The sequence below is a fragment of the Phyllostomus hastatus genome, unplaced genomic scaffold (genome assembly GCF_019186645.2).
Source record: "Phyllostomus hastatus isolate PE091 unplaced genomic scaffold, TTU_PhHast_1.1 phas_scaffold_585, whole genome shotgun sequence".
NCBI classification, from domain to species: domain Eukaryota; kingdom Metazoa; phylum Chordata; class Mammalia; order Chiroptera; family Phyllostomidae; genus Phyllostomus; species Phyllostomus hastatus.
In genome coordinates, this window is record NW_025334037.1 from 28,024,864 (window position 1) to 28,039,784 (window position 14,921).

Here is a 14,921-nt window from a genome sequence, read left to right on the forward strand (position 1 = left end):
GAGTCTCATTGAATGTGAAGTATGTCACTTGTATCTGCAGAAAACAGAAACTTGGAGAGCTACTGCATGAACACCTCCCTGCACTCTACTGCTGCCCACCACAGGGATGAGGAAAGGGGGAAGGTTAGACCATTAATATGCTAAGACATCAAGTACCATAACCTCCTAACTTCCAATAGCTTAGAAAAAAGATGAATGGATATATGCAACAAAGGAAACATCATATGTACGCGTTTCCTTTTTACAGTATGCTTAACTGTATGTATTCTACTGTTAGTAAAATGAAATTTGATTAAGACTTTAAAGGTTAGTTCAAAAGGTACCAAACTTCTAACACATGACTGAAGGAAAGGGTGATTTAGTCTTCGGGACTGACACGCTCTCAGCATCTGGAACCATACGTGGCATGTAGAAGGTGCTCAATAAATACTGGCCAAATAAATTCATCATTAAAACTTTTCATTTACATTCAAGGGAAAATTCCAGTAAGCATGTTCCATAGCTTATCTTTTGCAAAAATAACCCTAAAAATGGACACAATCTTTCAAGGGAGCAAGCAGATAATACATAAGGTTTTAGAAACTTTTAGGGATATTGCCTAACTCCCAAATCCCTTTCTCTGAGAGGTGCTCCCTGATCCAGCCACTTCTGTACTGCTGATGTGGTCCCCTCGCCAAAGAGAACCAACCAGTGAGTCTGGGATGGCCTCTTGAATAGAGAAGATACAAACTTAGAAACTGCGCAGTAGCCAGAAGCCTTCTGGCTGCCATGTGCACATAAGAACTGAGAAAGCCAGTCTGTAGAGAGGAGAAATAAAGCAGATGCAGAGGAGGACAAAAAGAGACAAGAGACAGAGACTCCCCAGTTCCAGTCTCAAAAGCTGTCCTTGGGTTCTTGAGATGCCCTAATATGGTTTCAATCAATTCTCTTTTATGCTTATGCTTAAGCTAGTTTGAGTGAGATTCCTTTACACACAAAAAACAAGTCTTCATAAAAACACGTTAAAATAAAACATTTATTTACTCCAGATCCTGTCCTTTTTTACAGGAAATTATCAAAATTACTGTCCAAATAATTTATGTCCAAGGATGTATACTGCAGAACTACACATAAAAAAGTAAAATAAACCGGGAATAATTCAAATGTCTAAAAAGAATGAACTGACTAAAAAAAAAGAGTTAAAAAAGAGTTTACCATACCCATATGGTAGGCTACCATCAAGCCACTAATAACTAATATTCTTTAAGAATATTTAAAAATGGAGAGAAATGTTCAAGGTATATTAAAAATAAGTACTTCAAAAATAGTAAGTGTAATACCAATCTCAACTTTATTTTTAATACAAATGTATAGCATGGAAAAAAGAGAAAAAAGGACCTAAAATATGGAAGTGAGATCACAGCTAAATTTGATTTTTCTCCTTGCTGAATTTGCCAAATGAACATGCATAACCTTTAGAATTAGGGGAGGAATGTTTAGAGAGCTGATAGACAACAATCCCCAGTGCCAATACTTCATTGTCTCCCACAGGTCTGGGGGAAAAAAAAAGAAAGAAAAGAAAAAATGTTATATTGTATTGACAAATTTATTTAAAAATCAACTCGTTGACTTTGTACGAAAGAGACTATTTCTGAACAGGTGGATTTCAGGAGGAAGGGAAGACTACCTCCCAGCCATTATTTATAATTTAGTAAAAATTCAGAAGGCTAGAGCTTTAGAAATCAAGCTGCCCTGAAAAAAGGCATAAAGAATAAGCAGTAATCAAGGAAATGGGCACGTGAGGGCCCCCGTGACCTAGCTTTGTCCTAGTCATACACTTCTCACTGCTCTCCTTTCACTCGACAGTCTAGTAAGTTATTTCTCAACCAGTACAATCTATCTACCCCTTTAAATAATTGTAAACATTACATTGTTCCTTGACATTATTTTAACTTAAAACAGCCTTGAGTCACATGTCCTGGATTCATATCTGGCTCTACCATTTACCAGCTCTGAAACTTTGGGCACACGACTTACTCTCTTATCCATAAAATGGGATAGCAGTACCCATCTCCTAAGGTTACTGTAAGAATTAAATCAATCAGCATATTTAAAGCACACATAGAGGTGTCTGGCAAATATTAAGTGCTATATAATTATAGCTACTCTTAATATTGTATTTAGTATTAATACTAATGCAAGTAGTACAAAATGCTGTTTTCAAACCCTGCAAGCTGATGCTCTGATCTTCACATGACTGATCTCTGCTCTAGCAAGGCTAAAATACTTTCCGCTGAACATGCCCTGCTGTTACCTATTACTGTGCCTTTGCACATGCTGGTCTTTCTGCCTCCTGCAGGGGCTTTGTCCTCCTAGCAAATCCCTACTCGACCTTCAACGCTCAATTCAGACATTAGCTCTTTGTGACAGGTCCCAGAATGCCCCACCAAGAGAATGTCCCTCTTCTGTGTACCAGGCATGTTCTGAATGCAAATGTATTGTAATTGTTTACATGTCCATATCCCCTATAAGACTCTGAGCTTACTCAGAACAGGCTCTAAATATACACTTGTTAGAACTTAAATAATGCAGGGAATTACTCATTTCAGGGAAGAATTCCGGGAGTAGTCATTTATTCGTTTACTGAGAGCCCATACACGGACGAACAAAACAAGTCCAAGTCCCTGGCCTCACGGGGTTTAGTTTCTGGGCTTTGACTATGGTACTAGAAGGTATCATTTTAAGTGCAGAAGGGACATTATATCCCTATGGAGCTAAAATCGTGAGTAATAGCATGCTTCTATTATGTTTTACTGTTGTTGTTATTATTATTAGAGCCCACATTTATTCTCCACCTCAAAGAGAAGAGCAACCAACTAAAAAGGACACATGCATCTGTCCTGCAGGCGCCTAAGGAATGTCTTCACCAAGAGTCACCATGTGGCTTGTACTAAGAAAAATGAAAAGGGAGGATTAGAGAGGCCGGAGCACAGTCCCTAACACAGCCTGGGATCGGTGGGAGGCCAAAGACTTAAGTCAGCAGGTGACCTGATTCAGGAATCCAGGGTAATTCCACAAAGACTCAACAGCCTATCTAATAATAAGTCCAGACTTTCATTTTTCTAGTTAGTTTCCTATTTCGTTTTATTTCTAGTTTTAATTGACTATATATGCATAGCCTTAAAAAATGCTACCACAAGGCTTATAATAAAAACAGCAGTCCCTTGGGTCAACCCTCTCCGACTCTCTAGTCCTGTTTGCCTTTCAGCAAACCACTTTCAACCCTTTCAGACATTTCTTCAGGTTGCTTTATCTTCTTATTTTAAAATATGAGCTCATTGTGATTTCTTGATTTTTGACTTTAAAAATTACCAACTGAATTTCTATTGCATACTACAGATAACAGATAACTGAAATTTAGTTCTTATGTTACCTTATTACCTTGCCTCCTCCCACCCCCCCATGGCCACTGCAGTCACGTCACAACTTTCAGTTAAATCCGTATTTAATAAGGTTTGTATTATGAGAGGCATGTAAATAACATTAATTAGTAATATAACTGGCATATTATTATTATACTTATATTCTTGTTCATTTTATTATTCCTGGAACTAAAAATGCTTTACTCTGTCATTTGCCTGGGTTCCCATATTCCTATCATTAATTCTTCCCCATATTCGCCAAATAAGCTATAGAATATCTTCAAATAATGGTTCAAAACACATCATACAGTCAGTCCAGTTTTTCCTTGGCTGTACCTGTCCTAGACCCCTCTGTCCTCCTGTCCGAAGCAAACTGGCTGTTCTCTAAACCTATTATACAACAGCCACTGAACGGGGGGTTGTCTTCATCTCTTTTGTACCGGATTGCATTTTCTGGATCCACGGCTTCACCTTTATTGGTTTATTGTCCTGTTTTGACAGAGAACATCCTCGAGTAGCTTCCTCAGAAAGGGTGCAGGTGTAGTAAGCTTTGTGACTTTGTACATCCAACTGTCCCTGTTCAGCCCTCAGACTTGATCCCGCATTGGGTTAGGTACGGGGCTGTACATTGGAAATTCGTGTTTTTCGGAATTTCAAACGCATCATTCCACTGAACTGCAGCTTCCCGTGTTGCTGCTGAAGTCTGGTGCCATCTACTCCCAGCTCTTGTTCGTAACTCTTTTATCCCTCCGAGGAAGCTTTATTTAGGATCTTCTATTGCTGTTGTTCTGCACTTTCTTGGTGATGAGCCTTGGTATGTGGGCGTGGGTGTTTTTTCATTCATGGTTTCAGGTACTCAACAAGTCCTATTAATCTGGAATGCATGCTCTTCAGTTCTGAGAAACATATTATTTATTAGATAATAGTCTCTTCACCATTTTCTGTTCTCTGATTTTAGAATTTCTACCAGTCAAGCATCAGACTTTCTGAATCGATCCTCTAATTTTTTAACTTTCACTGCCCATCCCCCTTTGTCTCTTCTACGAACTGAGAGATTGCTCAAACTTCATCTTCTGAAACTATTTTTATTATCAAGAATGCTGTATAGAATTGTATACCTGAAATCCATGTAATTTTATTAACCAATATCACCCCGATAAATTCAATAAAAATAAAAAAGAATTCTATGTTCTCATTGTTCCTTTATTCCTACCGTCCTGTTCTTGCTTCACAGATGCAGTATCTTCTCTTACTGATCTGAGCATCTAAAGTCAGGAGTTATTTAGAACCGTCCCTTCCAATTCTCTGGGTGTGTTTTGCCTTTTGTGTTAGTGGCCTCCCAAATATCTGAGATTCTTGGCTGTTATGTTCAAATTCAAGAATAAGGCACTAAGGATGTGGAGCAACTAGAACACTCATACACTGCTGATAGGAATGTAAAATGGGACAACTACTTTGGAAACATTTTGGCAGCTTCTTTAAAAAGTTAAAAATACACCTACCATACCACCAGCCACACCTAGGTCTTGCCTAAGAGAAATGAAAGCATATCTCCACACGAAGATTTATATATGAACGTTCACAGTAGCTTTATTTCTAACAGTTAAAAACTAAAACCAATCCAAAGAGTACATGCAGCGTAGGTCCATTTATTAAAATTCTAAAATATGTAAACTTAATCTATAACGACAAAAAGTAGACCAAGTTTGCCTGTGACAGGACTGGGCGAGGGGGAGGAAGAGAGATCACCGAGGGGCACAAGAACATTTTTAGAGGTGATGGGTATGTTCATCATCTTGATGGCCGTGATGACTTCACCCAATCAAAACTACACTCTTTCAAAAATGTAGGTTTATTTTACATTGATTATGCTTCAATGAAATTATAAGAGAGAAAGAGAGCAAGAGGAAAATAGAAAAAGAATCCAAGATAAAGGAGGCTTTAAAAAAAATGAGGTGCCAAAGGCGAACAGAAACCTGTGGGGCTGGCGTGTACATAAGAGGGCCTTCTCCTTACTCAGCACACAGTAGACCTTGGATCACATGGTTTGAACTGCATAGGTGAAAATTCACTTATGTGTAGATTTTCTTCAGTACAGGTGTACAATACTATAAATGTATTTTCTCTTCCTAATGATTTTAATAACATTTTTTCTCTAGCTTACTTTATTGTAAGAATACAATATATAATACATATAACATACAAATGTGGCCATCGACTGTTTATATTATCGATATAGCAATAGTAGGCTATTAGCAGTTAAGTTTTTGAGGAGTCAAAAGTTATACATGGGTTTTTTTACTGCATAGAGGGCCGGCACCCCTAACCCTCATACTGCTCAAGGGTTAACTGTACACCCTGTTTTCAGTGTGGCACTCACTCCTGCCCCAGACTATTATACTGTGCCTCATATCTTTGAGTCAAGTGCCTCTCTGGCTAAATTTCTTTAGGATAAGGGTTGGAAAATATCTGTATGCAGGCAAGACTTTGTCACAACTACACAATTCTGCTGTTGATAGCACAAAAAGCAATAGACAATATTTAAATGAAAAATATGGTTGTGTTTCAATAACTTTATTTACAAAACCAGTTGGCAGGCTAGATCTGGCCCAGGTGCAGGCTACAGTTTGCTGATCCCTGCTCTAGAAAAATCATATTAGTCTTTCCATCTTCAGAGAACTAATCAATTTCTCTTCAGAAGTGATGGCTATAAAGTGCATATAAGTAAAGAAGGTAATTAAGGAAGTAAAAAGGGGGAGTGAAGTCATAAAAAGGAATACTGGAAATTTAAGAAGTCATATAATCTGATCAGCTACTAGCAGCAGATGAGGCTCAGGGGCAGTATTCTGATAACTTGCAAACACTGTTTCATCTGATGGACTCACATCTAGGACAAACAGAAAATCAGAGTAAGAAAAGTGGGTGTCTTCAGAAGTTCTCATGACAGATGTTCACAGATAGCTTCAAACAGTTACTTTTGCCTACTTGACTTTAGTTGGGGGCTTTAGGTATGAATAACAGTATAGGAGATTTCACTGCAGATTTTTAAAAAATGAAATACACATTCCATGAAAATCAAATGGACCAATACTTTCACATAAATATTGCAGAGGAGAGACGAACACTAGACTAAATCCTAGAGAACTCCTAAGCTTTGAATAAAAAAACGAGGTCAGTTTCCCTTCATAATTCAAGGATCTCAAAGAAAACAACACTTCTAAATTCTAATGCGCTGTGCCAATCCCACTAGTTTGGTTGGGAATGAGAGAAAGTAGCATTCTATGGTTACTGGTATCAGAGGCTAGAGACAATCAAGTGTCAGGTTACCATTATTAGACTACAAGAACTAATTTACTTACTTGACTCCACGGCAATGAAGCCTAAAGGCAATGTAATTATTGTGCCTAATGTCCTATTTCAAAAATACTTGATAGATAAAAGTCCACAGAATAATTTAAGAATTTACTAAAGTAAATGAATGAAAAGTACAGTGCTCTGGATTCTAGTTCTGAATATGATGCTGATTAATTATATAATCATGGCTAAATCACAAACAGTCCATGTCTCAGTATATATTACAATGATGACCTCATGACTGATTTAAATACAAAAACTTCTAAGCTTCTTTAAAAAGTAGTACTTCACATGTAAAATGAAGGTGTACGTATGAAGTGAAGTAAGCCACCATGACTAAAACCAATAATTTCCATTTAAAAAGAACTTACCTCCAAAAATATTTAGTGCACTCAACAGATATGTGTTCATTAACTTCTAAGAAGCATTACCGAAACATTCCATAAGTAGGAGAACAGGCATTTAAATGATTTAATAACTCAAAATCTATCAGTAGTCTGTTAGAGAGTCAGGAACAGAAGCAAACTCCCAGCGCCACCTCACATACAGTCCTATGTTGTTCTACGCATTAGATCCATTTTACTAAATATGTCCATATTTAAAATGAGAGTGGTTCCACAGATGGCAACTATTTATTAAGACCAAAAAAGTATTTCATCTTGTATTAGGTTACATATTATATAAAGAACAGAGACTATAATTTTTAGACGTGGAATCAGAAAAGCAAAACAGTAGCAAAGACCAAAGACTATGAAGAGGTCTACCTCTCAAAAAGGAGTAAGAAAAATACAAGAGTGAAAGATAAACAACACCTAAAAACAAAGGTAATTCTGTGGCATACTATGGAATATTTTTAGCATGGACAAATGGCATGAAAAATCTACCTCCAGAAAGCATCAGATACATATTAATCCATCTTCCAATTAGCAAACTGTTCTCTTCCCTCCACAGGTTGTCTCCTGAGAAAACTCTAGGTACTCTCACATATGCTGTTAATTGGGTACAGCCTTTTCTGGAAATATTTAGCAAAAGTTTTTTCATACCCTTTGACTGAGGGTGGTCAACAGGCTATTATTCTCAATTCTTTACAATCTCTGCTGTAAAATTATACATCTACACCATTTGTCTTGACCTAAGGCTTGGCCATTTGATTTGTTTTGGTTAATGAGAGGTTAAGAGACTTGATGCCAGCAGAGGCTTAAAATGTGTTTTGGTAGTTGCTTGCATTCAGGTCACGAGCCACACGAAATGAGTGTGCCCCAGGTAGCTGCTGCCCCTTCATCCCTTCATGCCAGGTCTCAGAATGAACACATTTGGAGTGGATCTAATCCGATCCGCAGCCTGGAGGCAGCGCCAGCCAACCCACAAACTGAAGTAGATGTGCCGATCCAGCCTAAATCAAGAGAACTCCAGGTGATCTACAGACCCAATGTGAAAATAAACACACAGTGTTATAAGTCCCTCAATAAAATATGAGTTTGTTATATTGAACTGTATGGCAACAGTTGACCAATACACCCAGTAATCTCACACCAAAGAATTTATCCTAATGCAATCACAAAGAAACAGATTCACATACAAAGGTGTTTATTACAGCAATATTTATATTAGTAAAAAATGGAAAACATCCTATTATCAACTAAAGGAGAATTAGTGAAATAAATTATGATCTAGCTAGATCATTACATATTTGAAGCTATTAAATATCATGTTTTTAAAGAATTAAAAAATGTAAGATGTTCATACTTCAAATTTAAAAGGCACAGAAAACAAGATTCACTGTTTTAAAAAATTACAAGCAGAGAAAAAGATCAAGTGGGTTAAATAATTCATTTAAGAAATACAAATGCTTTTCTGTGCTAAATATTATCTTATGCTAAATATTATACTAAGTACCATACTCAGAATAAAGGTAAGTAAGACAAACATGTCCCCTGACTTCCTGAAAATCAGTCTAGTGAGGAAGACACAAATTTTTTAAAATAATCACATACATGTAATGACAAGTTATAATAAGCTATCGTGGCAGAAATTACTAATTATCCCTAGTATTTATTCCCCCTTCTTACTCAGTGCCAGAGTCCCTGAGTTTCACTTGCTGGTGGCCACCTGGAACAGACTACACTTCTGACCCTCCTTGTCCCTAGTTAACTAAGTTCTGACCAGTGGGATCTAATTGGAAGTGGCGCACACAACTTCCAGCAAACATCCTTAAAAATAAAGGGCTTGCTCTTTGCTGCCTTTCCCACTTCTTACCAGATGGAGCAGCTATTTTGGACTATGATGTGGAAGCTTCCTGCTGAGAATGGCAAGGCAACAGAACAGGCGGAGCCTGGGGTCCCTGCTACTGTGGAGCCACCATCACCAGCCACAGTCCACCTACAGAGCTTCCACAGGAGAAACAAAATTCTACCTTGTTTAAGCCATTTTCACTTTGAGTTTTTAGTCATTCACAGCTGAACCTAATCCTAAATGGCACAGCAATAAAGGAAAAATGAAAGGTTCAATGAGAGATTATTACAGACATAGTTGATGTTGACAGGGGAAGGGGTTGCAGAGATGGGTCCTCTGAGGAAATAACATTCAAGCTGCTGCCTGACACCTGGCCAGGAGAGCACCAGGTGAAGGGAGGTCGGGTGGCAAACTGTTCAAGGCAGGGGAATGAAAAATGCAACTACTATGGCTTAAGCCTTAATCACCACGGGGACAAGCAACATACTTTGGGATGTTAGATTGCTTCTACAATGAATTAGAATGAAAGCGGAGCACGAAAGCAACCAAGTACTTTGGCTCCAGTATCAGAATCCCTACTCCAACATGCAAAAGATCACACATGCATGTGAAAAATAAGGAAGGAGGGGTGCAGAATGAGAAAAACCATATTAAAGAAATTAGTAATTGCTTCCACACTTCAGTATTACTAGTGTTTAAAATAGGTGGATTCTCTGATTACAGTGGTTCATATACCATGAACAGACAAGAGTTTGGTGTTAAAATTTGTGTAATGTTTCTTCTCTATTTCTGATTGTAGAGAAAACATATTTATTGTGGGGAATTTAGCAAATATACACAAGAATATAAAAAATAAACTATCAGTAAATTCATCACCTTCCAACAACACTTTAAACTGATACTATCTTTATACACATTTACATATTTACACATACATATATACTTATAACACACACATAAAAATGGGGTCGTAATGCATATAAAGTTGTATGTGCTTTTCCACTTATTTTATCATGAGCACTTTTCTATCTCATCAAAAATTTTTGAAACCATTAATTTTTAGTGGCTACATAATTTCATTAGATGATCAAGTCTGGGATTCCCAAATTAAAAACTGTCAACCTGGCCCTGTGGGTCAAGAACTTGACTTCAAAATCTGCTGTGGAAAGTTTCTATTCAGAAACCTCAAGTTACAGTTTGAAAGCACTCGAACTTTCTAACCAAAAATTCAATAAAACTCACTGGGTTTGGGCCGTGAAGGATGCTCCCTAAAGACCGTATCTTCCCCAATACAGCATGCGAGGTCATAACATCTTGAGAAAGAAACTGATGAGTATCAAAGATTGCAGCAGCAATAACAAAAATTAATTAAGTACTTACTGTAAGAATGACTATCTGCAATATTTTGGTTTTTTAATAAAGTGAAGTAAGAGAATGTATGCATCTATTACTTGTATAATTAAGTTTTCAAGTGGATATAGAAAAATGATTATAGAAAAATACATAGAGAAAAAGAATGGAAACAAATAATGACAAAGGGTTCATCACTGTTAATTTCAGAATGTGACATTCTTTGAATTATTTTGTATTTAAAATTTTTCTCACAATCAAAAAGCTTATGTTAAATTAAAATTTTAGTCATGTAAGTAAGGTAATTCAGATTTTAGTTATTAAAATCTGAAGGAAAATCATTAAATTTTCCCAGAGGCTAAGTGGATCCTGTGAGAAAAGAAAAACAAAACTGGGCATTCAGCATGAGGAGTTTGTCCTAAAATTATACTATTTTAAACTAAATATCAATGTTTCATGTTGGAAATAAGTGTGAGGAAAGACCAACTTTTGAACTTTATAGCTGTGCTTCCTTCAAATACTACCCTACCTAGAAATGATACATTTTCTGTTCTAGCAAACAGGTTATTTTAGTCCCGGCTGGTATGGGCTCAGAGGACTGAGTGTCACCGGCCTTCAAACCAAAGGATTACTGGTTTGATTCCTAGTCACTGCACATGCCCAGGTTGTGCACCAGGTCCCCAGCAGGGGGCACATGAAAGGCAACTACACATGGATGTTTCTCTCCCTCTCTTTCTCCCTCCCTTCCCCTCTTGTCTAAAAATAAATAAATAAAACCTTTTTTTAAAAGGTTATTTTAATAGTTAAGCAAATAAAATTGCAAGATTGCATTTCAGTTTCTGACTCCAGTTTTTTTACTTTACTGATGCTAAACCCACTTTTTAAAATTGTAGTTTCTAACATCCAAACTTAGTCCAGATGATAGTTTGCCACATGATACATATATGGTTGCAATTTTCTATTAAGATCCCTAACAGAAAAAAAAATAAAGAATTAAAAGTTACAGAGGTAAAACAAATCTTTATTTCAGTGCTCACACATAAAAATTTTTAAAAACATATAAATTGTTTTTAACTGCCCCATTTTCCTCAAATGTAGCAACAGCACCCCCCACCCCTTACTCTACTAACCAGTTCTCACCTTTTTTCTCCGCTGGAACACGTGAATTTTTCACCAAAAGTGACTCATTCATTGGCATCTTGTCAAACTAACTCTAAGGAAGACCATGGCTAACAGAATTCTAAAGCTCGAACACTCTCACTAACACACATCATTTTGACTTCAGAGAACCGACTGGCTATCAGAGCCAAACACGTACTAATAAACTGTTTATATTTTTCCTTAAAAATTTCCTCCACCACACCACCTCCTCCCAATTTTAGTTTGGCAGTTCCCTAATCTAAAACACCTTCCATCTCTGGAGAAGACAAAATGGGGAAATGTGATAGTTTAAGAACAGAAGAGGGAGAAAAAAACAGTAGTTTACTCAGCTTGGAAAAAGTCTACTCTGAAAATTAACAACTCATGTCTATTCCACATAGTTCTCAAAATTTATTTCTCCCCTTAGAGAAAAGCACAATAATACACAATACAAACACACACAAAAATCTTCAGAAATTAAATATCCTCACAGCCATTATTTCATTAAAGTTTAAAAAACAACATAAAAATCAATTACTGAGAACTATTCAATCAAAAATCTTCAATGAGATATCACTAATATTAACTATCAATTGCAAATCAGCTAATCATTCTGGTTTACATGTTCACCTCCTCCATGATAGAAAACCACTCCTTTTAATCAGAGGAAAGGTGGTGGGGAAGGAATAAGAAAGCAATGACTTGTCAGACTACCACAGACAATTATGTATAGCTCTATCAATTGTCACACTCCACCTGGTGGCAAGAGCTGACTGAACTGGTGAAGTAGAGGTCATTATACAAGAAATTCCAAAAAATACTTTCCAGATGTCCTTGGAAAAAAGCAAGATGCTCTTCTCTTGCCCTATACAGAATAAATCTAACAAGGTTCAACCAAAGCTTTTCACATAATAGTAGGTCAATATCTAATAAAGATTAAATAAAGGTATCACAATAATCACAATGGGAGACATATACTGAGAGCAATCTCTTTACGACCATTCTCTCCAAGTTAGCTGTCATCTCAAGTCTTTAGGACAGGTAACAAAGCACATCCAGCAGCTCACACTCCCAGTAACTTTCTTTACCCCTCTCCCCTATGGGTAAAGTACAGAGTTTAATTAACACAGTTAACAGCAGCTCACCACATTGCTCTTAGATATTTGCCAGTAACATGTACCCATGGGATATTCTAGATAATGATTTCAACCAAAAATAAAAATAGATAAACAGGGCTCGAACAAAATTAAAACTGAGTCTGGCTGCCCACACTTATTTTCACACATGAGGAAAAATAGCAGTTCTCCTAGAAGTCTCAAGCAGACATATCTTTAGAACACAATGTTAAAAATATGCCCCCCCCTCCCGTTCCCCTACCTGTTTCTCACTCAAAGCTGTGATTTTGGCTTGGAGCTCATGAAGCTGTTTCTTTAAATCAGCATTCTGATTGGAAAGAAAAAATATCTGTGAGGAAGATATTTCATTTGTTAACAAAATAGTAGCAGGAAGGGTTTAAGCACATTGCATTACAAATGATGAAGCAAGCTTAAACATGCAGCCAATCAAATTCATCATGCATTAAACTGTAGTCGTATTATCACCACCTACTGCATAGATCCTAAATGTAGGCTGCTAACACTAGAACAGGGGCGGCTCCTTTGCAATTGTTTTAAATTCTAAGAAGTTTTCTATTTTAGCATCTGTAAAATAGTATTCCTTTCTACTAAAAATATTGTTACTCTTTACAGAAAGTATCAGTTGACAGAAAACCTAAAGCCCCACTAATCAGACAAAAGCAAGAAAATGAAAATTGTAAGCAGGAATGCACTGCCTGCTTAAAGGCATTATCAATAAAGATAAGAGGTTTTTCTCTACTTGCCCTCTCCCTTATTTAGTAGAGTACATTTGTTATTTTAGCCTAGATTTGAAAAGCTGTCAGTGCTGCAACTGCCTTAACACTACATCATTCAAATTAACACACTGACTACCAGGGCATTTTCTCAGTTTTCAAATTCTAGGATTTAAAAAAGAATACTATTTTAGATGAGATATACTGAATATGCTTGCCTTTTACTCAAGTGAGGGAAAAAACCAAGATTAAAAAAGCAAGATTAATGCTTAATGTAGCAGGAGAGCCAACTAGCAGACTGAAAACCATCTCAATGACAGACCAATTTTTTCTTCATCATTTCACATGCGGTTCTTTCAGTGGGCTCCGCCTGGTCTTCTGCCAGGTTAGGGCGCACATCCTCCCTCTCCATGTAAACCTCTTCTCATAAATGTGTGTGTGCAGACTCAGGTAGGTGGACATGCAGATGCAGACACAGACAGAGCATCCACAGGGCTGTCCAACGACTTACTGCCCCTCAGATCTTTCACGGTAAGATCACTGTTACGTGACCACCAGCTATACAGAAAATGCTCAAGTTTTCTAATAATATTTCGGTTGCTGATAACATAGGTTACCATATTAAATATAAAAGAACTTGTTAATGTAAGGTCTACTGCATCTTGGTTCCCTAAATCTAATTTAAATAATATTTTAAAAATTAATAAAAATGAAGAAGCTTCTCAAAGAAGTTCACGTGTTAAACAGAAATTCAGTGTGAGCTATCAATGGACAGTGTTAAAACACTACAGTTAGGTCACTGGGTGCTAATTTTTTTGAAATGACTATTATTCCTACTTCCGAATATCAATCTGCCTCAGTACCATTCCTGATTCCAAGAATTTATTTGACTTAAATTTACAATGAGGCACGTATGGTATGTTTAACAAGCTAAAGATATATATACATATATCTGAGTACCCATCAGTGGGTCTAGTTCTTTTGTGAGCAGATTATGAGTCAACAAATGCAAGGGAGAAGCCCTAAGAGCCTGGTAAGTACTCTCCGTACTTATGACCCACTGTCTAATGGCTGTGAAGGAGACACTGCCTGAACAACACATACAGTCATCGAAGACAAAGTAACTTTTTAGGAAGAGTTCCCTTCAGGGATAGAGAATAAAACGTCTAAGTGAAAAAACTCCTATGAGAATTTAAAGAAAATGTAGCATTTGCTAGGTTAAAGGCTCTTTGAAAAATAATAAAATTTTAAATGCTTTTTAAAACTTATTCTAAAATTCTTACCCTGAACATAGTGCAATTAAGTATTTAAAACTTCTGTACACTATCTCTACTATAAACTATGAGAAAATAAGAATGGTTCTGGGCCATATTCAGTAATTTTGAGACTACAAAAGGCCTTACAATCTGATTTTGAGTAAGTGGGCTTATGAAAATGAAACTTAAATTCTATGAAGAGTATTAATTCTCAATTCCCCCCCAAAATACTCAAAGCAATTAACACAAAAGCAAGTAACAGTAACAAAGATGAAATGATAGCTACTAATAAATATATTATAACAAAATGACTGGGTTTTTCTAAACCCTTATAACATG

General features: G+C 36.7%; 1 protein-coding gene across 20 annotated transcripts in view; it reads right to left on the bottom strand.

Moving 5' to 3' along the window:
* The window catches only part of PHF21A (PHD finger protein 21A), a 164,084-nt gene that overhangs the window by 106,181 nt on the left and 42,982 nt on the right, over window positions 1–14,921 (bottom strand). For 15 of the 20 annotated variants that reach the window (XM_045825299.1, XM_045825296.1, XM_045825304.1 and 12 more), the window contains one exon: window positions 12,855–12,941. In XM_045825299.1, coding sequence (XP_045681255.1) covers window positions 12,855–12,941 — 87 coding nt within the window. The remainder of the gene's footprint in view (window positions 1–12,854; window positions 12,942–14,921) is intronic. The other 5 variants (XM_045825303.1, XM_045825300.1, XM_045825301.1 and 2 more) reach the window with 1 other exon arrangement.